This window comes from Stegostoma tigrinum, chromosome 21 (assembly GCF_030684315.1).
Source record: "Stegostoma tigrinum isolate sSteTig4 chromosome 21, sSteTig4.hap1, whole genome shotgun sequence".
Classification (NCBI taxonomy): domain Eukaryota; kingdom Metazoa; phylum Chordata; class Chondrichthyes; order Orectolobiformes; family Stegostomatidae; genus Stegostoma; species Stegostoma tigrinum.
Genome location: NC_081374.1, coordinates 20,213,832 through 20,239,987, shown reverse-complemented (window position 1 = coordinate 20,239,987; position 26,156 = coordinate 20,213,832). Strand labels below are relative to the sequence as shown.

Below are 26,156 nucleotides of genomic sequence, written 5' to 3'. Positions count from 1 at the left end.
AGAAAAGAATCATTTCATCTAACAATAATAACAATTTGTTTGGTGACTTCTCGAGTTGGAAAATGTTGCAAACTTGAATTGACTGCAAATATATTGCTGTACTCCAGTATTTCAATATCATAAACTTGGCAAGACATTTTATTGTGCAAGCAAAGGGAAATTTATATATTAATATGGAAAGATTCAGCTATAACCAAGTTCGCATGTTCCATTTCAAACAAGTCACAAGGTTGAAAGACCAACTAGTCCCTTGATTGATCTTGTGATCAATTCTGTAGCATAGTATACGTAGAAATTCATTATTGTTATTGATCATATCTCTTGGAAGAAATCTTGTTCAATAATCTGCATTGATTCTTTTGATTTTATGGAGGCAATCATTAATATAAAGTTTTGGCAAAGACCTGTAGCTCAATTTGTGGGTGAGGTTGTTGACTTTCTTGCCAAGCTGCCTTGTTCTCTATCAGACATTTTGTCACCATACTAGGTGACATCATCAATGGAGCCTCCAACGAAGTGATGTTATTCCAAGCGGATTAAAATAACATCACTTCGTCGGAGGCTCCACTGATGATGTCACCTAGCACAGTTGCAAAACATTTGAACAAAAACAAGCCAGAGTGGCGTGCAAGTCAACAACTGCAATCATAAATACGTAATCAATGGAGCATATCATGCAAAGAAATGTTAACTTACATCAAGGTACTTTTGATATATTTCTGGTCAAAAAGCTGCACATGGTTTATTGAGGTTATTGAATTAGCTCTGCAATAATGACCCCTTTATGGCTAGGGCATAATTGTTACTAGCACATCCTCATAGTGTATTGCAGGTTTGTGATATTCTGTGTAAATTCAGTGCTCTATACTGTCCTGGATGCAATCATTATTTGTATACAATTAGTAAATTTCTGTTCCCTCCTGTTATTAAGAATCACAAAAGAACATTTTCAGCATGCAGAAAGTTGATACGTTGAAAGAATTGAGGAATACACAGTGTAATCTCAAGTTTGGGTAGACAGAGCTTGTCTTCTCGAAACTATTCAGTAAATAAGAGTGAGATTTTATAGATCAAACTGGTAAACATGGTACTCATCTTGTCTGTTGTATTCATTACAGCCAATTCTGTTTCTTTGTCTGTGAATTCTTATTTAAAGACACATCTAATTAGCCTCCTGCCGCACTATTGTTGAAAAAGATTCTCCTCACATAATGTCTGATTTGGTTCTCATGTACAACGATCCCTGGTTACACTTTGCATCCTTTGTAACATGGATTGCGAGGGGAATAAAATTCTGCTCAGCTTAACTGCAAATAGTTGTAAAGTTGATTGAATGTACTTCCAGGACCACTGAAATTAATGTGTTTAATATTTTCTCAGTTGTACTATGTTTTTAATATGATGACAACAATTCTGATTTAACGCATTGTTTGCGAAAATCAAAATAAAGAATATTGTGTGCTACAGAAAGGCCACACTGTCATTTATAGTTAATTTGGAGCACAATGAAACAGTTTCCACTTGTGAGACTTCAGAAGCATATAACACATGTTAAAAGCCTAGCTATTAGGGATTTAGGAGCTTAGTTGCCAATTTAGTAGTGAGAATGAGGTCCTGCTTTCTCCCACAGTCCATGCCCCAGTCTCTTCACATCACGCAGATTTCCCCCTTACCCTGCAGCCCCTCTTCTCTCCTCTTCCTTCCACTACTATTCCACCTTTGCATTTGCAGGGCACCTTCCTCTCTCATAATTTTTTGGATGTGAGGATGCTGGTGTTAGACTGGGTGGACAATGTCAGAAATTGCACTACACCAGGTTATAATCCAACAGGTTTATTTGAAATCACAAGCATTTGAAGCACTGTCCCTTTGTCAGGTGAAGCTAAGAAAAACATAAAGGCACAGAATTTATAGTCAGAGAGATCAAAAGATCATACAAATGGTGAGTGGAGTGCCCATAGGCTGATTAATAAGTCTCTACAGGTGATTAGAAGTGTAAGACTATGTACGTGTGTGTGTATAAAGCTGAATAGTAGGCGAAGCGGATGAGCTATAATCCAATTAATTGAGGCAGAGATATAATTAAAAATAAGATGGTGCTGGAGACACACCAAATGGCTGGAATAATATGATAGGTATAAAAAAATCACATGCCAAGGGTCTAACCAAAGTAACAAATAGTCCAAAACTGTCAAACTAATTAGGGTAGAAGATCAAAACAGGTTATGAATGTGATGATGTTAAAACAGGACATTAAGAAAGATTTTACAGTATGATTGGGTTAAATGTAGCGTGACATGAACCCAAGAACATGGCTGAGGATGTCATCTTGGGTATAGAATTTGGCGATTAGTTTCTGCTCGGCGTTTCTGCGCTGTTGTGCAACTTGAAGACCACCTAGGAGACCATAAATCGTTCCTTGACTGGGAGGGAACATTCCTGTCTAGAGGTTTTTGCGAGGTGTCCATTCATCTGGTCTCGTCAATATACCATGCCTCAGGGCATCCTTGCCTACAGCATATGAGATATGTAACTTGGTCAAAGTTGTCTGAGTATGTGCCATGTATGTAGAGGTGGTGTTTCCATGTGTGATAGAAGTCAATGGTGTGACATGTCTTGCAGAGGTTGCTGTGGCAGGGTTGTGTGGTGTTCTGATCACTGTTGCCCTGAAGGCTGGGTAGTTTGTTCTGAATGATTGTCTGTTTAAGGCTTGGCAGTTGTTGGAAGGTGGGAAGTAGAGGTGAAGGGATGATCTTGGCGAGTGGTTCATCGTCATCAATGAAATGTTAAAGTTTGTGAAGACAATGACGTGGTCTTTGGTCTGGGGAAGTACTGGACAATGAAGGGTACACTATTTGCCATGTCCTATGTCTGACTTCTAAGGAGGTCACTACAGTGGCGCAGCAGAACTGCTGATCAATGAGTTGAGTATCTTATCCCATTTTTATGTGGGCGTCTTTCAACATTTTTGGGTGTTTGTCGTCTTCCACCTTGTCTGTCCTGATCCTCTGTATATGTGGGGCTGTCTGTAGGGGATGATTTCTTTAACATTTTAGGGTGGAAGCTAGAGAAGTGTAGCATCACGAGGTTATCCATGGGTTTGTAGCAGAGTGAGGTACTGAGGTGCCTGTCCTTCATGGAGATGCATATGTCCAAGAATGAGCCTGTTTCTGAAGAATAGTCCATGGTAAGTCTGCTGAGATGAAAATTGTTTATTTCTTTGTGTAGAAGTTTCAGTGATTCCTTGCCATGAGTCCAGAGGAAGAAAATGTCATTAATGTATCTGGTATATAGCGTTGGTTAGAGGTCGTGAGCAGCAGAGAAATCTTGTTTGAATTTGTGCATGAAACTGTTGGTGTATTGGGGTGCAGATTTGGTCCCCATGGGAGTTCCGTGTGCCTCAATGAAGAACTGGCTGCAGAGGATGAAGCGGATGAGTTGTAGGATGGTGGCAGGAAATTGGATGTTGAGTACTGAGGCTGTTGCAGTGATGTCATTGTTGTGGGGGGACGGGGGTAGGGGCTGCAGAGAGGGGAGTGTGGTGGGCGGTGCTGGTTTAGAGTGCTGATACATCCGTTGTAACTAGGAATGTTCGTGTCTCGAGTGGCCTGTCGGTGCTATATTTCTAAGAAATCTGGACTGTCACAACAGAACCTGGGAATTACTTGTTCGATGGGTTTCAAGATGTCCTTGACATGACCAGAGAGGTTCTCATACGGGGTCTTATTGCTTGATAGGATAGGACGTCCAGGTGTGTTGGCTTTGTGTATCTTTGGAAGGCATTCGAAGTCTCCAGTGAGAAAAGAGAGTGGATAGGATTCTCTGAAGGTTTGCATCAAAGGTCTTGATCAGTCTGTTGAGTTGACAGGTATGTTCTTTAGTTGTCTGTAGTGCCCCTGGTTGTTCAGTTGTCGGTACACTTCTTTGCAGTAGTCCATTCTATTTTGTGTGACAATGGCTCCTTCTTTGTCTGCTCGTTTGATGACAATGTTGTGATCGCCATCCTGACTCTCAAGACCATTGTATTGTGCTTGGGGAATGTTCTGCACTATCTTGTGAGTGCGCCCGATGAATATGGTGGTGTTACATATCCCGACGGCTTGAGCAGACATGTCGAGTCTAGCACAATGACTTTTTTATTTTTTGCAGTCATGCTCACATTTGCTCAGTTTATAACAGCAACTTGTCTGTACTCTTCTCTTTGTCTCTCCCAAATTAGTCAGTATATTATTGGATGCCCTCTAGCTAAACGTTTTAGGGCGAGTTTCTCTCTTCCTTCTTTGAAAGCCACAATTATATGTAATTCAAACAATTAGTTGCTTGAAGTAATCTTTTTCACCCCCAGGAAGGAAGATGTCCTAGTTCCAAGAGCTGCCAAGTATGCAGAAGGCTAGCAACTCTTTTTATTCTAGCATCACCACTGCAAGAATCTCAGAATAAGAACACACTTTTCACTGACACTGGGATGAGGCCATTTCAGCTTTTATGTGGCCAGTTATTTGGTTTAAGGTGGGGGGCATTGTGCTACACATCTTCACCTCCATTGTTGGGTGACATCAGAGAATGCAGGACGGCAACTCACTATTTCACACAATGTTCGAAATACCACCCCTCAATCTCCCAACCCATTCACAGGAGGGACCTACCAAATTCTAGCTGCACTTCTTTACATAAACCTCTTCATAGATTAGATCATAGAAATTTAATATCATGGAAACAATAAGATTCCTTATTAAAATTTGAGTTACAATGTATTAATAAGAACCGCTGTAACCATCTCAGGAAACTCTTCGTTAAGGTCAAAAATCACATGACACCAGGTTATAGTCTAACAGGTTTAACACACACAAACCTCTCGGACTGTAACCTGGTGCCGTGTGATTTTAAACCTTGTCCACGTTAGCCCAACACCAGCACCTCCACATCATGTCTCTTGGTAACAAAGGTGTGTGCACATGCTGATGAAAGTTTTTTTTTCTGATGAGTCTAGGCCCGAAACGTCAGCTTTTGTGCTCCTAAGACGCTGCTTGGCCTGCTGTGTTCATCCAGCTCCACACTTTGTTATCTCTGATGAAAGTTTCTTGCTTTTTCTTAAACAGATTCGTGTTGATGGTCCACCCAATGATGGTGCTCACTATGAGACTATTCATGTCATGCTGGACAGAAGAATGATTCTGAGGGATATGGGCTTCTCTACAGATCAACAGTACCTTTACATCATGTCAGAGCGACAAGTAAGTAATTAATGTACTGGTTTTCTTGTTTGGATTATGTGGGAGTGTGTTCACTGTGATCCTTGTGATTGCTAATTCTACACATCATCAAAGGTAACAACAGTTATTGATCGTACATCTGGTGAGAGACCTAACTTTAGAGATACTTATTAAGGAACTATTGAGAATGGACTGTAGAACAAGGTTTACAGATCTAGATATTAATGAGAGTAGATCATTCTTCCAAAAACAAGAATCGGTGCCACAATGAGGGTAAGCCAGTGGCAAGGCTAAACAAATGTAAGTGGCTACTGAAATGCATCTAAACTTGGTACTTGGATAGGGTGAGACTGTAGCAAAAAGCAGAACATAAAACAGATGTAGGGAAAAGCCTGTGGAATACACCCTCCAATCTTGCTACTTGTTACATCCCTGCCTACATGAGTGTCACTTTCTCCATTGGCATTCACAATAAGCTCAATGTCTTATTCTTGCCTGCTGCCAGGCACTACCTCTATAATGAGAGAGGAGCTTTCTGATCCTCTGGCACTATGCCGACTTTACCTCTACCTCTACCTTTATTTTTATCAATGTTTCTGCAGGAAAGAATGACGTGTCAGTAGCAACTTAATGAGATATTTTAAACATTAAAATGTAGAAGAGTGTGGAAATGGTATGTATGATTTCAAAGACTCAGGAAGGTGAGGGCAGTAATTACAAGGACAGCAGTAGGTGTAGTCATCTCATTATTGTGACAAAGCGTTATGGGTAGTGACTCAACAAGAGCACAACAGGAGTCCTACCTCAAGTTCTCCTTGGGTTATTTAACGTTATTCTTTGATTGTTTTAAAAAAAGACATTAGTGGGATGTGGACATCACTGGCTGACTGGCAGTTATTTCCTCTCCCTAGTTGCCCTTTAGAAAGTGGTAGCGAGCTGCTTTCTTGAACCCCCTATAGCCCCACTTGCTGAGGGTTGACCCACATTGCCATGAGGGTGGGAAATCCAGGATTTTGACCCAGTGATAATGAAGGAGCTGTGATGTATTTCCAAGTCACGATGGTGAGTGACTTGGAGGGGAACTTGGAGGTGGTGGTGCTCCCATTATATCTGTTGTCCCTTGTCCTTCTAGATGGAAGTGGTCGTGGCTTTAGAAGGTGCTGTCTGAGCATCTTCGGTGAGTTTCTGTAGTGCATCTTGGTAGATGGTACATGCTGCTGCTACTGAGCATCAGTGACAGAGGGAATGGATGTTTGTGGGTATAGTGCCAATCAAGTGGCATACTTTGTCAAGCGCCGAGTGTTGTTGGGGCTGCACCCATCAGGCAAGTGGGGAGTATACCATCACACTCCTGATTTGAACCTTGTAGATGATAGGCTGTGGGCAGTTATGAGATGATACTCACACCAGTATTCCTAGCTTCTGACCTGCTTTTGTAGCCACTGTGTTTGTGTGGTGAGTCCAGTCGAGTTTCTGGACAATGATAACCCCTAGGATGTTGGTGGTAGGGATTCAGTGATGGTAACACCATTGAATGTCAATGGACAGTGGGTGGATTGCCTCTTATTGGTAATAGTTATAGTTTGGCATTTCCGTGGCGCAAATGTTACTTGCCACTTTTCAGCCCGAGCCTGAGTATTGTCCAGATCTTGTTGCATTTGAACATGGACTGTTTCAGTATCTGAGGAGTTGCGAAAGGTATTCAAGCATTGTGTAATCATCGGCGAGCATCGCCATTACTGACCGTATGATGAAGGGAAGATCATTGATGAAGCAGCTGAAGATGGTTGGGCCTAGGACACTACGCTGAGGAACCGCTGCAGAGATGTCCCAGAGCTGAGATGACTGCCCTCCAACAACTACTACAATTGTCATTTGTGTCAGGTATGGCTCTAACCACTGATGAATTTGCCCCCGATACTTTGCAAACTTTGTCCTTGATATAACATTTCAGTAACTAACTTGTCATGTCATATTTGGACAGATATGCCAGTGCACATGTTTGGAACCTATGTAGCCCTCTGGAAAAACAAAACTTCCCTCCTATTGACCACCTACATAGGGACCTCTAATATGCAAATCTGAGGAATAACTAGTTGTGCTTAATGTGCGCGACAGAATTCCCTAGAATCAAAATCTGCCTCTGCTTTAAGCAGTACGAGCTACCTTTAAATGGGGTCAGTAATTTCTAATCTGCATTCTAATGCCCCCACAGCTCAGCGAGCCCCCCAAAAAAAGGTGTGAATAATGCTGTGATGCCACTTATTTTCATGAACTGAGACACAAAACATCAACCTGTTCATTTCTGTCGCACAGTTGAAATTCCAGCCCATTGCCGGCCGAAACATTTCTCCCCATCATGTTTGCACTGGTCTCTTTACACTCAGGAGTGCACTTAGTGCAGTACAGTGTTCTTAATGGTAGTGATTGGTCTCTGGCATTTCTAGGAAGGCAACTATCTTGTCAAGATTTCCTCCCTCAGGTCTTTGCAGTCTGGTTTCACACATCTTTGTGCTCATATTTAAAGCCTTTGACAAGTGAGACTAGGGAGTAAAATTGTGCATGTCTCATGTACCCACTGAAGCAAGCTTCAGTACAAGACTAAGCAAAATAGTACATAGTTATCATTTAATCAGTTATGTTCTTTTGGTTCTAATAGTATACGAAATTCCGGGCTCCAGCATTGTACTCTTGCTTCTCAGAAAAAAAAACGGATTCAATGGAATGATATAGAGCATGGAGATTCCCATGTAACGTGTCAGCTCTATAATCGCTGATGCCAATGAAATGGACTGATCTGCTTATATCCTGCAAACCAGTCTCCTGTTGCCTTGCATCACTCCAACCCTATCATGCTTAATGCTCTAACTGTTCCCTGTAAGTACAGTTCCGGGGTTGAAGCAAAGCACTTGAAGTAGGATGACACTGACTCATATTTACATTTTTAACCAACTTTGACTTGTGCTATTATTGTACTACTATTGAACGAGAATGATGTATGCATCCTTAGAAAAATGTCGATGACCTGAGCATATTTCTAAAGTTGACTTCATCTAAAGGAGTCTGCTCTTAGTAGATTTCACCTTATCAAACAGGTATTATTTCTTCCAAAATGATTCTATTTATCCACAGTGCAATATCTGCCATATTGTGCAGTATTTGTTCTACATTGCACACCACAGTAGATGAGCATTCAGTATAAATTGGGTATCCATTTCTGGTGTCACTACCTGTATAGTCTGATTGCAGTGGGTAAAATTCATTCAGTTTCAAATAAACATTGAAACTCTTGAATGGATCACTGTTAAGTATTTCCTTGCTGCAGCCCTGTTATGGTATTGATGAAATATTGTGAAATGATGAACAATCATGAAAACTGCACAAAGGCTTGTTCGTATAAGAATAGCATTATACAACTTCCATAGAAACTAGCCATTCAGCTCATTAAGCCTGCACTTTAATTTGTTTTTCTATTTTGTTCACAAAATCTGTGACAAGATGTGCTTTTGTTTTAATACTTGAGCATGACAACAGAACAGAATGCAAAGGGAAATGAAGATAAAATGACCTGAATAAATATGTTGATGTGCAGTGAAAAATTATTTCTTTGGTAGTCTAATCATTTTTCTTTGTAATTAGAAATGCTCAGTTCAGAAATTTTCTCTCAAAGCATATCCATATCTGCAATATTTCTGTACTTGTATATTACATGCTTCATACACAACTTGTATTTCATTTAATATGCTGCTGCAGTAAATGCTGTGATGTTTAAGGTAAAAAACAAGGTACAGCAGAGTATCTTTTGGCTGTTTTTACTTAACTCCTGATTAACAACTTAACCTCCTGCAAGTGAAGCCTGACTAGGCAGTGGTATTGAAGTAAGTTTAAGTCTCCTTCCCCAAGGTTTAAAAAAAAAGTTTGCCTTGGAAGAAATACGGTTCACCGAACGGATAAGAGGATTTTCCTATGAGGAAAAATTGAACAGACTGTGACTGTATTCCCTGAAATTTAAAAGAATCAGGAGCGGTCCCATCCAAATACATCTTAAAAGGGATTTGTAAGGAGGCTGAAAGGGTCTCTGAGTAAGGAGTCAGCAATGTGGACTGAGATAATGGGAACTGCAGATGCTGGGAATCCAAGATAACAAAGTGTGGGGCTGGATGAACACAGCAGGCCAAGCAAATGCTCCTAAGCAACTCATATTCTGCTTGGGAACCCTGCAGCCCAATGGTATCAATGTGGACTTCACGAGCTTCAAAATCTCCCCTTCCCCCACTGCATCCCAAAACCAGCCCAGTTCTTCGCCTGCCCCCACTGCAACCCAAAACCAGCCCAGCCTGTCTCTGCTTCCCTAACTTGTTCTTCCTCTCACCCATCCCTCCTTCCCTCCTCAAGCTGCACCTCCAATTCCTACCTACCACCTCATCCCACCTCCTTGACCTGTCCATCTTCCCTGGACTGACCTGTCCCCTCCCTACCTCCTCACCTATACTCTCCTCTCTACCTATCTTGTTTTCTCTCCATCTTCGGTCCGCCTCCCCCTCTCTGCCTATTTATTCCAGTTCCCTCTCCCCATCCCCCTCTCTAATGAAGGGTCTAGGCCCGAAACGTCAGCTTTTGTGCTCCTGAGATGCTGCTTGGCCTGCTGTGTTCATCCAGCTCCACACTTTGTTATCAGCAATTTGGACTGAGTTGACCAGAAATTATAACTTGTAGCAAACTAATCATTAGCATGCTTAAAACAAAGGTTCATTTTCATTTGCTTTAACTTGAATTATGACACATAGAGGGGGCTGAATGAATTATATTCATCTGCAGTTTACTAATCACATGGTGGTCTTGCCTTTTGTTCTTGACAGCAGTGTTTTAAATTCAAACTTTGCATTACCCAGTGGCACTGTGTGCTATTTCCCTCCTCACATCCCACCCATTTCAGTTTTGGTGATACTCTGCACTATAGCTTTCACTTATTTTTTTCTAAGAAGAAAGAAATCTGAGAGCCCATTAATAATACAGATATCTCCCTTAACAGGAATTTGAATTATGACATTGCCATACAATACACTTTCTCTTTAAGTTCCTAATCTAGGTTTGCCAGATGCTTTATAGAGTTTTAAAAAAAACTCAAATTCTTGGAATAAGAATAGAAGAATGTTGAAATATATACCGATCCATCACGCTCTGAATAGAAAAAAAGTGACTTACTGTTTGGTCTGCCCTCAGATGTTTCCAGTATTATCTCATTGTGCCAGTTATTTTGTTTAAGAAAATCACATTGTTATGCTTTATTGTCTGTCCTTCCAAAAAAAAGCTTTCCCTCGTGATCAGGCTATAATAGGCATTCTCACTCGATTTCTCTTCCATTTCCAGTAAATTTGAACCAAGCTGTTAATAATTTTAAAGGGTGCTGCAATTGCCAGCAGGATCACAGTAAATGCATTTTGATATACAATTGTGAAATCCATCACCATAAAGAGCCTTAGTTGATATAAAATTGATAGCATTGATGTACTATAAATCTGTTCTGGTCTTTGCAAGGATGATTGGGTCTGTTGAGAAGTTTTGTACAGGTTTAGAATTTTACAAGTACAGCCTTCCACTTTGATGAGAAGTCCTAAACACAATGTCTTTCAAACCACTTGATCGTTATGATCAGCCACTTCAGATGTCCTCTTATTTCAAGGACTGTAACTCAGCAACCCCCCCCACTCCACCCCTTCAGTTGTCGAAAATGCATCTCTTGTGTTTCTGGTACCTCTGCCCTCACATCCTCACAACAAAAACAAAGACAGAATCCTCTGTGTCCTCATATATCACCCCACTAACCTCTGGATTCAATATATCATGCTCTGCCACTTCTGCCACCTGCAAACTGACCCCACAATCAGAGATCTATCCCACTCCCCCATCCCAAACTGCCTTCTGTAGGGGGACCGTGCTCTCCGAAACTCCCTTGTCCAGTCCATGCTCCCCAGAATGGAATTGAACCTGAGTTCCTGCCACTGTGAGGCAGCAGTGCTAACCACTGAGCCACCATACTGCCCTGATACTCAGTCTTGTTGAAGTAAACCCTTAATGCTGTTTTGCCACAAGTTTTGATTAGAAAGAATCTGTTTGTAAACTTAAATAAATTGTTCTTTCCTTGATTTACTTGTGAAGTGAATTGGAACCATATGACCTTAGTAGCAGATCCTCCCAGGCTGAATGTACTGTTCTAATGTGAGTGAATTCCATGCAACAAGTAGCCTGCACACTAGATTCTGACTTCAAGTATGAGTAAGTCACACAACCTGCACCAGAATTACTGCTGCACCCCAATCTGAACCGTGTACCTCTCTGCAATTGTCATTAATGCCATGGCAAGCTTATGGCTTTGAGGATTTCACCCACATTGTTCACGTTTTCTCAGTCAAAGGATGTGAGACTGTTGTAGCGCATGGCATACTAGTGAGAAGAAATAATTCGTTACCAAAATAGTTTGTGAAAGCTGTCAGCTTTTTATTTTGCATTACTTGGCCTTTTACTATAGTGAAACTGATGATATACTGCAGACAAAATTAGAAGACCACCAGTAGAGTCTGCTAGTTAATGTACATTTTTATTGGTACCACTTCTCAAACAACTTCTGTCCTAGATCTGTTGCTTACCTTGCTAATTTTGCTACCAAGCTACAACACCTGATGTGCTGGCTCAGAGCTGTAACAGGTTTCTAACCAGTGATATCTGTAGAGGAGAGCACAAGAGGTTTATCTCCAGCAATTCTCAAGTACTGCCCTCTGAAGCGTTGCCCTTGGCAATGCAGATGTATTGGCTAGCTCTCTCCAATAGCAGCACATTGTGAAGAACCTTGTGAAGGAATTGAGATAGACCTTGAGGTAGCTGATAATTGGCTAATCACTTGTTACAAATAGAATACTGGAGAAACTCAGCAGGTCTGGCAACACCTATGGAGCGAAATATAGTTAACATTGAGACTAGCATGACTTCTCCAGTTGCTCGTCTGCATGCCAATTTCTTCAATTGGAAGTCACATGACACCAGATTGTAGTCCAACAGGTTTATTTGAAATTACAAGCTTTCGGAGTGCTGCTGCTTTGTCGGGTGAAAGCAACAGTAGTGATCTGTGCAGTTGCTGAATGTGAAACATCAACCTGCCATTCCATAGCTGCTGTTCCATATTCAGTCAGATGTATTTTTTTCTGGGTGTATATTTAATATTGGAAGGTTTTAAACATGTCTTGTGTGCTCCCTGATACAGAGTCAGAGAAAGCATAGCTAATTTTTAAGATCCTTCTTGAAGTAGCATAAACAACTTAGGCATTTGTTGTGTAAGAAATTACACGCGTACCTACTTGTATCTGACTGTATTAACAAACACTGATGCACCAGGGCAGAACGCAGCTAGTTAATTTGTTTTATGGTGCACAAATACTCTTCAAATTTGTAGCTGCTTATTTGCATTTATGTTTATGAGTCATACGTTGGTTTCACAATATTATAATCAATTTATCGTAGTATTTTATCAAGGCTTCCTGACTCTCTTTGGAGAGTCATATGAGCATTTAGTTAAATTTCTTTAATGACATCAATACACAGCAAGTGTGCTGAACTCTCAGTATAGACTGTGTTAGTGTCGGTATTATGGAGACACCCAGCCATTTTTCGGCTTTTAACTCTGAAACACCGTCAATGGGGAGAAATAGAACAATTTTTTTCCCATGGTTTTTCTTTGAAGATTTAATTTCTTTAAAAATTCTAGATTTTAATTGGAACTCTATTCTTAATCATCAATCTCGTGTAAATTAACCTCTTCATCCAAATGTAATTTTCTGCTATTGACTGTGTCTGGAAGATGTGAATCCATTTTTATGACTCAATTTTTAAAATTGAAGCTAAAGTGTAAGATTATTGAGTTCTATTTTGAGTACTATTTAAAAGGTCTGTCCATTATAAACTGGAGGTGATGTGGAATTTGAAGTTTGTTCTTTAATAAACTCTCTGCAAAGTCCCAGGATTACTACTACGATTTTTGCAGATGTGAGTAATGCCAGCCACCGTGAAAATGTGACAAACAGCAGTCCTAGTTGGATGGTATTGTTTTTGAAATCCGTACTTATTCCAAGAAACTTTTGACCCTTGTCTGAACTTTATTGAAGCATGTTTAATACAAATTTCAAATTTGTTCATTTTCCTGGAGCCAGACTCCTTGGGGTTGGGCGTGGATGGACATGTGTGTCTTGACAGTGTCTTTTACGTGTGCCAGCTGTCTGCCAGCAAACCGACGCATCAGTTTTTGGAAACTGCCTGGTACTGGAGTAGTATTTTCAAGTTCCTTTGCAGCTGTGTGAGATTACAATAGCAGCCCATTGAACACAAGAAATAGTCATGGTAAAACAAGTGAATCATCCTATGATGACGAACAGTTGTACTTTTTGGATTTCACTGAATCCGAACATGATGTTAAACTTGGTAAATCGGGATATCTGAACCCTAATGGTTTTTCTCTGCTGTTCTCAGTCATTGTGTTTGTTGATGATAAATTGCTAGTTCATATGGGAATGGCCAGCGTGCAGAATTTCCACTAAGGTGCTTCCGTGTTTGGTCATACTGTAGAAAATTCAAATTTTCTACCTCGTCTGCATGGATGTATGTCTCACCACTAAATAATGTGCAACAATATATCTTTCCATTTCATGCAATCAAGTTAAACAAAATTAAACTGATTTATCAATAATAGTACTGTAAAAGAAGTCAACTTTGCATTAATGCAAAACGAAATGTGTGTGCAAATAATATGTATCAATAATTTGAACTCACACTGAAAAATGAATTATATTTTTTCTTTAATTGTGCAAAGCCATGAAAATTGAGCCTTTTTTAGACCTTGAAATAAAATCACACATTTTCTATTTACAAGAATGGACAAAGACAGATGAAATGCAGTAAGCTTGCTAATAACACAACTGAAATAATAGGGAAAAAAAACCTGACTCTCCCTTCCCTACTTTATCCCATTATCATTCTGTTGGTTGGAGTCATGATTAGGACAAAGGAAGATAATTTTGGTTGTTGGAGGTCAATTGCCTCAGCCCCAGGGTATGATTGCAAGGGTTTCTCAGGGTTGTTTCCTGGCAAAAGCCATCCTCTGTTGCTTTTTCATTGATCTTCCCTCTATCGTAAGGTCAGACAGGCGATGTGCAATTATCAGCGAACAATATTTAGCACCATTTGCAACACGTCTGACACTAAAGTAGTTTGTTCCATATGCAGCAAGATCTGGGCAATACTCAGGCTTTGGTTAATAAGTAGCAGCTAATATTCACGATTGCCTTCACCGCCTTCAACATGATTAGAGTGACAACAGTGCGTACTGTCCACAGTTTGCACTGTAAAAACTCACAAAGCCTTCCTTGCCAGCACATTCCAAACCGATGGTCTCTACCACCTAGGAGGGCAAGAGCAGCAGATGTGTGGGAATGCCATCATCTGCAACTTGTCCTCACACCATTCTGTCTTGGAAAGTATTGTTGCCACTGCCACTGGGTGAAAATCATGAAATTCCCCTCCTAACAGTACGATGAGTGGTCCTGTGTCCCAAGGAATGCAGCAATTCAAGAAGTCAACTTGCCGTCACTTTCTCCGTGGCAATTTTGGATAGCCGGTATCTGCTGGTCTAATCAGCAATACCCTCATTCCCTGAGGGAATTTAATAAAAAAGACTCCATCATAACCTAAATTCTGTGATAGATGGCTGTGCAAGAATGCCATTCACAAGAAGACCAGTGCAAACTCAATGGACTGAAGGAATGTTTTCTCTGCTATAGACTTCTATGACTGCATTTACAATTTTTTAAAAAATCACAGTAATTTAAGATAGGTAAAACACTTGATCAAATATAATTGTGTTAAAAGAACAGAACAGAGCTCTAAAAAAAATCCAGTGGCCATTTTGTTTTTAATGTAATTTTGAACGAACTTGCATAAAAGTGATGAAAACGTGAATTTGAGTTCTGTTTGGTTACTTCTGTTATTGATTGCATTCTCTGCCATTTAAATTATGCAATCAGCAGTTGGATGTAATAACCTGTTGCTGAAGAGGGGAAAAATAAAGGGTAATTCAGGACAAAAAGTAGTTTTGAAGTTGATTTTTTTTCTTCTGGTTTGACCCCAAGATGATATTACGAGCTGAAAATGTTATCTATGCTTTGTAACAACTCCAATTTCAGAGACAGAGTGGTTCATGCTCCACTTTAGGCATTGCAATTCTCAAAGATGGTATCTTTGATTGAAATGTTAAACTCAGGCTCAGCATGCTTCTTCAAATGAATTTTAAAAAATGCAAAGGTGATATATGAAGAATAGCAAGATAAAAAGTAAGACAGAGAATGCTGAAGATACACAGCAGGTCTGGCAGCATCTATGGAAAGAGAAACAGTTAATATTTTGTTTAATATGATTTCTTCAGAATTGAATGATGTTCGAAAGCTGGCAGTTTTCATAATCAAGGAGAACATATGGTATCTTTTGCACTGGGCCCAAACACATCTGTTTAAGTTTCCCCAGCACTTTTTGTGTTTGTTTCATATTTCCAGCATACACAGTATTTTGCTTTTATAGGAGCAAAATAGCATGTCCGGCACCAGTTATACTTTAGCCGTTGTATGAAAAGCAGACTAACATCATTTTTGTTGTTACTGTTTTCAAGATATTGCTATGTGCAAAAGGGCTATTGTGTTGGTTTATATCATTTTCAAAGTAATGAATTAGATTAAATTTAATTGCCCTGAAGACTTGAAAAATATTATTATACTCAACATTGTTCTTTCATTCCAAAGAGATGCCATTGGGCCTAAAACATTAACTCTGTTTCTGTTACTTTGGATAACGCTGGATCTGTTGAGATTCCGCAATACCCCTTTTGTTCATATCTAAAATATTTTGCTTTTATTATTTTTTTTTCAATCCTCTTTCCTTTTGTTTTAGCCTGTATGGCACTTTCGCAATGCAATTTTTTTTTAAAGTTACTAGAATTACCCTGCAGAAGAAACAGAATCTGTCTGTTTGTTTCCGGCACCGCTGCCTGACCTGTATTTTTTGTTTTCATTTCAGATACTCGGTTTCTACTGTATTTTTCTTTGGAAAATGTTCTAGAGAGTAATGTATTCTTGAAAATTGTAAGGGAGGTGATGGGCAGTAGTCTTTTCGCTGGACTGTTACTCGAAAGGCCCAGTTAATGTTCTGGGAATCTGTATTCACATTGCACCATGGCAGATAGTAGAATTTAAATTCAATAAAAATCTGGAATTAAGAGTCTAATGACCATGAAACCATTCTTGATTGTTGGAAATACCCATCTGTTTTACTAATGTCCTTCAGGAAAGGAAACTATGGCCAATATGTGACTCCAGACTCAACTTGTTTGGCCTACACGTGACAATAATGCAGTTGACTCTTAACTGCCCTCTGGGCAATTAGGGATGGACAGTAATTGCTGGCCTTGTCAGTGGCACCCTCCATCCTGTGTGTACACAGATGGAATTTGCATCCAGTGATTTTATGCACTTTTCAGAAAAAGTTTTGATTTTTTTTTAAGTTCCACTTTGTTAGGAACCTTGACAACCAATAACACATAGTAGAAAAACATTTGATGATCAAATTAGATTATTCTATTGATGTGCTGCTTGTCTGCTGTCTGGACTGTATTAATTACACTTCATATTATGGGAATGAGCGTATTGTTTATATTACAATAGTTCAATTAACAAGTGGCATGCCTTTCCACTTTGAAACTTATGTTGACCTTGCCCCAGATATCAGCAAAAGTTGGTATCGTATGACAACTCAGTTTGCTCCAAGAAGTTTATTGTTCCGGTACTGCACGGTCAATTGAATTGAACTGAGCTCTTGAGTCTGTTTTCCTGAAAATGGAAAGAATTTATTCTTTTTGCACAAATAAACCTTTTTCTCAAACCACAGGAATGAACTAAAACACAGACTAGCATTCATGCAAAACATGCAGTGTTCTTTCAGACAGTCAGATGCAATAGAAGCTCAAAGACCATATTAGACAAGGTTGCAACAAACGTTTAGAAACAAACTAGTTGAATACTAATGGCCACATTAAAAACAAAGTCACATGACAAAACAATTATTATAACCTAATTCTTTCGCCAAATTTGACACCAGTCTGCCAAATGGAGTATTTTATATGTCTTGGAGTAATCTTCAAATTCTTTTGCAATATAATGCAAAAACAAAAGCCTACTTCTGTGTTAGAGCCTTGGGAATATTTCACTCATCCTTTACTGTGATCTCTGAAAATGATTTAAGTAGTCTTGTTTACATCTTCTGAAATAACTTTCATATACATAGTCTTCATGTCTTCAGGATATCGCAAATTCTTTAAAGGCCACAAAACATTTATGAAGTATAGTCAGTAATGTAACAGGGTAAAATTTGCGTCGCAAAATATTTTTCCACTTTTTCAAGTGTGCATCAAATTCCTATTCCATTTTGAAAGTTATTCTTCAAGCGGTTGCTACTGTTCTTTGAAGCAATCTTTCAGACCATGTCAGCTCACTGTAAGAAGGTTTGTACTCATTTCTATTGTGGCTCTGTTGGCCATTAACTTAAGTTTGAATCCTTAACCCTGGAGTCCTGAATTAATCCTAGCAGTGGAAATTTCTCCTTGTTCACTATATCAAAATCCTTCAAAATGTTGAGCACAAAATTAACCGAGTTTCTCTAGTCTATCCATTTAATTCATGCTTGATACCGTTCTAGTAAATCTGCACATAAATTCCCCAAAATCTAGACATAATTCCTAGAATGCGGTGTCCCAATTAGCCACATTAAGCCAATTGAGTCATAATGAGTGTTTTTTTAAAAATTCCATAAAGTGTGATCTGTAATTAAATATAGGACCTGACATTTTGGGAATTAAATCAAAGCTCTAGTGTGAAAATTTCCTAAAGTACTTTGGCATTATCAAAACTTGTTTGTAGTTGACTGTTATGTATGGCCGCTTTTATTCCTCTGTAATGTTGAACATTATAGGTAATTTCAGCCGTTACGTTCCAGCTCCATTAAATTGGGCTATTTAAGCCAACTAGCAAAAGCTGCGCCAAACCTGTTGTGTACAATGCGTCTTACTCCTAACAATGTGCTTTTTTTTGTAAAAAAAAATTGTTTCCTAATTCTAAATTAAAATGTCTTCCTGACACTGGCTAGTAGACGTAGTTAAAGGTATGTGAATAGGAAAGGTTTAGAGACACATGGGCTCAATGAAGGAAAGCAGAACTAGTTTAGTTTAGGAAACTTGTTCAGCAAGGATGAGTTGGATCGAAAAGTTTGTCTCCGTGCTGTATGAATCTAAGTAAGGAATAGATTTGCAAACTACTCTCATTCACGGAGACAATATTAGGGAGAGGTCACGGGGTAAACATGGTCATAAAGCATATCATTTGTTTGTAATCATTCCACACCTCAAATTACTTTGGCTGGCTTTGCCGAAGAATATCGTTTGACAGCAGTTCATTTCATCTTTAAATTAAAGACAAATGTAGACTTTTCTTCCATTTATTTTGTCCGGTGAAAGGTGCACATTAAGAGAATCAATTTTGTCGAATTGCTTTAAAATAGAATTTGCCCCTTTGTGGGCACTCAGCTAGTACTTGCGTGTTGAGAATGATATTTTTAAAGTGTGCTTTCGCATGGTTGGCGGGGTGGTGAAGATAGGACTAAAAGAAATGGGAACAGGAGTAGGCCATTGGCTTCTTGAGCCTGCTGTGCCATTGAATAAGATCATGGATGGTCCAACATACCTAATGTCTACCTTTTTGTCCTCTCTGCCATTACCCTTGACTACACTTACTGGTCAAGAATCTATCTATTCCAGCCTTTAAAAGGCATAAAGTCTCTGCCCCCACAGCTCTGTGATGAGAAGTTCCAAATGCACTCAATCTTCTGAGAGAAGAAATTTCTCTTCATCTCAGTCTTAAATTGGTGCCCCTTTATTTTGATATGATGTCCTCTGGTGCTCGACTCTCCCATGAGAGAAAAAGGTCCTCCCAGTATTTACCCTGTCAAACATCTTAAGAGTCTTAAATGTTTCAAAGAGATTGCTTCTCATTCTTCTAAGCTCCAAGGAGTGCACACCCAACCTGTTAACCTTTGCTTATAAAACCTGTTAATCTCTCATGTGGTTTACACTGTATTGCACCTAGGCTGCAGGAAGGCACTGACTGGAGTTCATGTATATCCCTGTAGACCCAAAATGCTGAAGCTGAATTAATTCTTGACTACTCTTTGTATTTGGATAAAGGTCTATGAATACTTTGCCTAACAGACAGATGAGGGTACTTGTTTACATATGTTGGCAATAATGTTCTGATTTTAGCACTGGAGCTGCCAATTGATCCAAATAACGAGAGCATTTGCATGTTTTGGTCATTATAAAACAGTTCAGCAAGGATCAGAAGATTTTGATGTTTTTTTTATACTGTTAAGTTTGTTTCGTGAAATGCGTTGTGAAAGAAATTATAAACCCAGTTGAACCATGCTTCCTCGTTTTTGAGTCCTGACAGATGCACAATTTGAAGAATACTCATGGTTAAATGAAGAATCACTATTGAACCCTACCGAAAAAAATCCAGCTGAATCAGGAGCCACAGCACTCATGGACTTGAAAGGAAGTTTGTTTGACTAAAACCCATTTAGAACATTATTACTCTGCTTTAACTTCAATGTGTACTTGATCCTATGAATGAAATGCATAAAATCGGAAACAATTAGACAGTAATTGTCTTTTCTGGCAGTTATCAGAAACAACTGGTTTGAAGGAGCTGACTGCTGTGCTGATTGTACGGAAACTGAACTCAACAATTAATGAAAATTCCATTACAAATTCAATTAAAAAGCACTGATAATCCTGTCTTTCAAAATACTGGCCAGCTATTGCTGTAAGATAATGGGAACACCTTCCCAAGGCTTTCAGACTTCAAGGAAATGCTGATGTGCACTGAAAAAAAGCATTGTAATTACTTCAGAGATAGTAGGAACTACAAATGCTGGAGAATCCGAGATAACAAGGTGTAGAGCTGGATGAAAACAGCATCAGAGGAGCAGAAAGGCTGACTTTTCGGGCCTAGACTCTTCTTCAAGAGAAGGGTCTAGGCCCGAAACGTCAGCCTTCCTGCTCCTCAGATGCTGCTTGGCCTGCTGTGTTCTTCCAGCTCTACACCTTGTTATCTCATTGTAATTACATTGCAGGTAACCGAGCATTACTAAAACAGCTTCACCTGGGACTAAATTTTAAAAAAAACAAAAGAACTGTGAATGCTGTAAATCAGGAACAAAAACAAAAGTTGCTAGAAAAGCTCAGCGGGGCTTGTGATTTGGGTTCTGAGGAAGGGTCACAGGACCTGAAACATTAACTCTGATTTTTTTTCCCTCTCGGAAGCTGCCAGACCTGCTGAGCTTTTCCAGCAACTTTTGTTTTTGTTCTGCCTGGGGAAATTCCCATAGTTCTGCGGTGAATAAGTATGAGTCAGGAAGGGTCTCACGTTCAATTTGGAGTTTGCTGAGTTAGCCAGGGCAATTGTAGCAGACCTGTGCTCATCGATTTACTGTTTTAGTAAATGAGCACTGATTACTAATAAATTTAGAATTGTGGTTGCCATCAGTAACTCTGTGACTACGTAGGCAATTTGCTTTTTGTCTAGTTCCACGCTTATATGTCGGGGAGGGGGTTAAGTTTACTTCAAGTGTAATCGTGTGATTGTTCCTTGTTTGTCTTGATATTTGAAATTAGTTATTTGCTTGTGAATTATGGGTAAATGGTAGGAAATAAGCCCTGTGAAAAGAGTATTCTTAATGTAACTGGAAGGTAAGAGCAGGCTTTGCACTCCTCTAACATGAATATGAAGAACATTAGGTGTCAAGGATGTCAGTTAGTTCTGATCCTTGACCAGGTAAAGAATCTTAGCATCAGAGCTCTGAAATGAACAATGTGAATTCCTTGCTTCAAAAGTATGAACTCCACTGACTGCAGCGACAAGTGGGTAATTGGAAGGAATTATGCTTTTGGAAGATAAGTTTACTTCTGAAGTTGTATTCTGACACTAATTATATTACTGGAAACTGGTATCCTGTCCTGTAATACTGACATTGCTTGACAATGTGACTGAAGCAGTGGTCTCCTGGTACATCACACTGAAGCTGCCAATTAACCAGCATGCCTTGGCGACAGCTTCAAGATCGCCATGTTTGCGACCTTTCACAATTCAGGAACAAGCCTACAAAGTAACAATAAGGCAGCTAACGTGGGAGTTTGTTGTGTTTTATAATTGACATTCCAGAATGGAGATAACCAGAAATTCTTTTAATTATTTGTACTGTTACATATACATGCTCTGTAAAATTATCACGTATATAGCCTGACACACACACAGTCCCCACGGAACAACCAGGATTGAGGTTTGGAGGTACTAGCGTAGATTGCTATTCCAAATTCAAAACAAACCCAGGAGCAATGTATTCTGGTACAATGAAATGCCCTACAAGTCATTTGGAATACATTCTGTTAACCGAAATAAGATAAAGATTACAAATAGCTATGTTTCAGAATATTTATGTACTTACAAAAGTTTCACAGTAACTTGATGGAATTTTCTATTTCAAGTTCCTTGTGGTAAGGCCTGTACTTGTGTGAACTGCATGCCAACAGATTTAATTGTGTTATTTAAAACAAAATGCTGAAACTTTCCCTGAAAGACTTGAGGCCTAGAATATTTACATCGCTGTAGTAAGAAAGTCAATCCTATGAGTACTGTAATTGGATGAATCCATATAATGTTGGTGTCTGCAGTCTGTGAAAAGGCTAATGATAACCCACAGCAGTGTTGCATCAGAAACTGTGCAGTTCTGAAAGGTAGCTCGTACCACAGCCACATCTGAATTCTGTCTTCCATTATTCATGATGGACTGTAGGTCTTTTGAGAGTTTAGTGCCGTTGAAATATCTCTTGTGCTGTTGGGTAGATGGAAAGAATAGAGTGAGGGCGGACTTCACAATCTGTAGTTAGAGTTAATTCCTTTGTTATAGTTATGGTTGGCATCTTTTCAAGTTAATTTGAGTTCATTCTGGGTGCAGCAGTTTGCATGAATTCTGCAATTTGTGCTTGATTTATAAATGGGCTTTTGTGCTCCGATCCAAAATGCCTCTACAAAACCTACTACTTATTTACATTTCATGGAGTTCATCTTATGAAAATTTTACTCTTTGTACAGGAGATATGCAAAGTAGCACTATATTTAGCTGATGTTCTTTCCACACCTCAATTTTGGTGCTGAAGTTCAGTCCTCAAACAAAAATATAACATTTTACAAATTGTTCATAAAATTATTTCCATGAAGTGCTTTATTATTAATCTAAATAATGAAGATAGTTTGTTTCTTTCTTTTAAACCATAATGTTGAGGATAGGTTGATAACATAATTCTGTGCTGTAGCACATGTAAATCTTAACTTTTAAGTGTATAATCTCCAGTAAAGCTCACAGGGTAGATTCAGTATCAAAAATCAGAGATACCATCATATATTTGCAAAAGCAAATTCTGGGAAGATAGATAAATAAATATGGACTTCCTACAAAATTTTTTAAAAAGTTTATCCGATCTACAGTACAGAAAGTAGGATGCTCAGTTTTTATCAAATGGTGTATTAGTTATTTGTATGTCACATAGCACCTGATAAGAATATGTAGGGCATTCTGTTTTGTACATGATATAAAAGGGAGTTCAACGTCAATAAGTAACAGTACTTCGAGTCAGAAGCTACAGAATGAATGGTTATGTGCCATTGTTAACAATCTGAAAAGGGATCTCTCAAAGTAGATATGCTTTGTTGGTTTAATGAGCAAGCATGTCATCTTTCCAAATGAGCACTGGACCTTGACGGAATCCAACATCTTTGGAGTGCAATTTAAATCTGAGAATTGTGCTATGCACATTTAGGACCATTTGCTAGTGCTTATAGTGTGGCAACACGCTGACATTATGTTGTCACAAAAATTTCAGGCTAACTGTGAAGTACTCCCATTTCTCAGTAAGCCAGCATGGGGTTGCTGCAATTATATCTTGTAGGACTAGCATTTGTTCTTTTCTCAAATCTTCCATCATGAAAAATGTGAAGTAAAATTCTGTGAACTGCACTGATCAGATGCAAGTGATTCCATCCTCATTGTTGAAAAGAGAGGGTTGGATTCCCCCTGGTGATAAGAGGCAGGTGTTAATGAGCAGGATTTCTTCACTGTTCAACTTGGAGCACTGTTGTGAACATTTGGCTCTGTTACCTCCAAGTAAGGGGTGCAGTTTCTCTTTAAAATTTCAGTGGCAAAGTAGTTAGACTTTGCATAATTCTTTATTACTGTTGTGCAAACTTTCCAAGGACCCTATGCTGGAACTTTTCTGTACGTTCACTTAATTGAGACATAAATACACAAAACCGTGATGAAAATTCATTAGTATATAGAACTGATGATGCATTCAAAATTTTATCTGCTTCATGGAAGGAGTAGAATATTGCTTGCTCATTTTCTAATGGTTACAAATCACAATTAATAGCGAAGATTCACAATTTAAAACCCTAAATGATTCCAGTATCATTTATGCAAAATGTGCACACTTTTCATGATTTCGGATATTTTGGAATTTTTTGTTCCTTTTCCAAGGTTACTATTAATAGTGCAGTTTATTATTTTAAAGAGCTATGTTAGTATTTTGACTCTCTCTCATTTGTGTGGTGGCAGTTTTGTTCCAGAGAACTATGTCAACAGGGCAGTATTCCAAGGTACTGCACCTTTCCTTAATCCATTCAATAGTTCTGAGACCACTCACTGGGAGATTGAATGTCCAAGGTATTGAAATGCCACATGATCGGTGTAAGTAAGCATACTTTAGCAAATTGCACTTAAAGTGGCAGCAGCATGGGTGGATACACACTCTCATTTGGGTGGAGGGGAATTTAGTTTCTTAGACATGAATAAAACCTATTTTTTAATCACTCTGATTTTGTCATCTACCCCTAATGTTTATTTTAATTTTATTTGATCCTATGTGGGTTATTACCATAGTGTCAAGGGTTAATGTGAATGTAAAAATTTAGTAGTTTAGACCATCTTTGGTAAGCAATGTATAATCGCATGACCATTTGGAGGTGCTTCTGTCTCATCATGTGGCAGAGGTAAAGTCTTGACCTGGGTATAGCGATTACACCATTGAAATGATGTTTGATTCTACATCTTCAGAAGATCCTTGCAATATCACTGACCCCTGACCCAGAGTTCACTGTCTAGTTCAGACTGCACACTCGGACAACTATTCCTTTCTCGGGGCGGCACGGTGCTCCATGGTTAGCGCTGCTGCCTCACAGCGGCAGGGACCCGGGTTCAATTCCACCCTCAGGTAACTGTCTGTGTGGAGTTTGCATATTCTCCCCGTGTCTGCGTGGGTTTGCTCCGGGTTTCCTCCCCCAGTCCAATGATATGCAAGCCTGGGTGGATTAGACATGTTAAATTGCCTGGAGTGTTCAGGGATGTGTAGATTAGGTGGGTTATAGGGAGATGGGTCTGGGTGGGATGCTACAAGGGTCAGTGTGGACTTGTCAGACCAAAGGGCCTTTTCCACACTGTAGGGATCTATGATTCTCGTTTATAGCTCATTGCTATCTGTATCGTTTATCCTTGGGCAAACACATTGCTCCAATTTTTGTCTGGCTTTAGATGAAACTGGTCTGAGTTTGCACAACAGTTATGAATTCCTTTTAATTCTTCAATCTTTTATGTATCTGGTGCGGGCAATTCCCATCATGTTACAAAGTTGTTTACTGCATTGTGTAGTAAGTGTGCACATTGTCATATATATCCTATATAATAGAATCATCTAAATTTAGATCATGAGCACGTAGCTCATGTTTCTTCGCACTTGTAGTTGAATCCTATCCTTTGATATGCCCTGCAGCCAAGTCGCATTCATTATCCCTCAGTCAGGATACCAGCATCTGCCAAACACTTGAAAGGGCTTTAGCTGTTTTGTCCATGGAGACAAAAATAGTAATGATAAATATAAGAGGGTGGATAGAAAGAGATCCTGCCGTTGTGAACTGTACTATATATGATTTACTTCTTTTGAAAAGTGAGTGTTTCTTTTATTTATTCAAGAGATGTGACCTTCATTGGCTGGACCAGCATTTATTGCACATTCCTAATGACCCTTAAGAAAGTGGTGGTGAGGTACTTGAACCTTTGCAGGACTTTTTTTTGCAGAAACCGAAACAATGCTGTGACGGAGGGTTTCTAGGATTTTGACCCAGCTACAGTGAAGGAGTGGTGATATGTTTCCAAAGTTAGGTGGTGCTGTTCCCATCTATCTGCTGCCCCTGTGCTAAATAGTAGTGGTCATGGGTTTGTAAGGTACTGTGCAAGGTGCCTGGCGGGATTTCTGCAGTGTATCGTGTAGATGGAACATATTACTTTTACAGTGCATCAGTGGTGGAGGGTGTGAATGTCAATTTGATGCTAATCAAGCGGGCTGCTTTATCTTGGATGGTGTCAAGCTTTGAATGTTGTTGGAGCTGCACTTATGCAGGCAATTGGGGAGTATTCCACCACACTGCTGACTTGCACTTTCTAGATGGCAGATAAGCTTTGGGGAATCATGAGTTGACTTACTCCCTTTCAGGGTTTTCTGTCCTGCTGTTGTAGTCCAGTTCAATTTAGTAGGTAAACTAATTTCTGTATGCAAGAAATGATAATAAATTTTTAATCAGTTCTTTACTTCCTACTTTTTTCTTTGGAGGTCACTATCTTCCTTTCAACTGTTCATTATTCTCCACTTCACCTTTACTGTAATTGCTAATTGTTAAAATAAGCCGTTGAAATATGTTG

The 26,156-nt window shown here is 39.2% G+C and overlaps 1 protein-coding gene across 2 annotated transcripts in view; it reads left to right on the top strand.

The window, feature by feature from the left end:
• The window catches only part of LOC125462786 (plexin-A2-like), a 440,661-nt gene that overhangs the window by 199,954 nt on the left and 214,551 nt on the right, over positions 1 to 26,156 (top strand). For both annotated transcript variants that reach the window (XM_048553162.2, XM_048553161.2), the window contains one exon: positions 5,100 to 5,234. In XM_048553162.2, the coding sequence (XP_048409119.1) occupies positions 5,100 to 5,234 (135 nt within the window). The remainder of the gene's footprint in view (positions 1 to 5,099; positions 5,235 to 26,156) is intronic.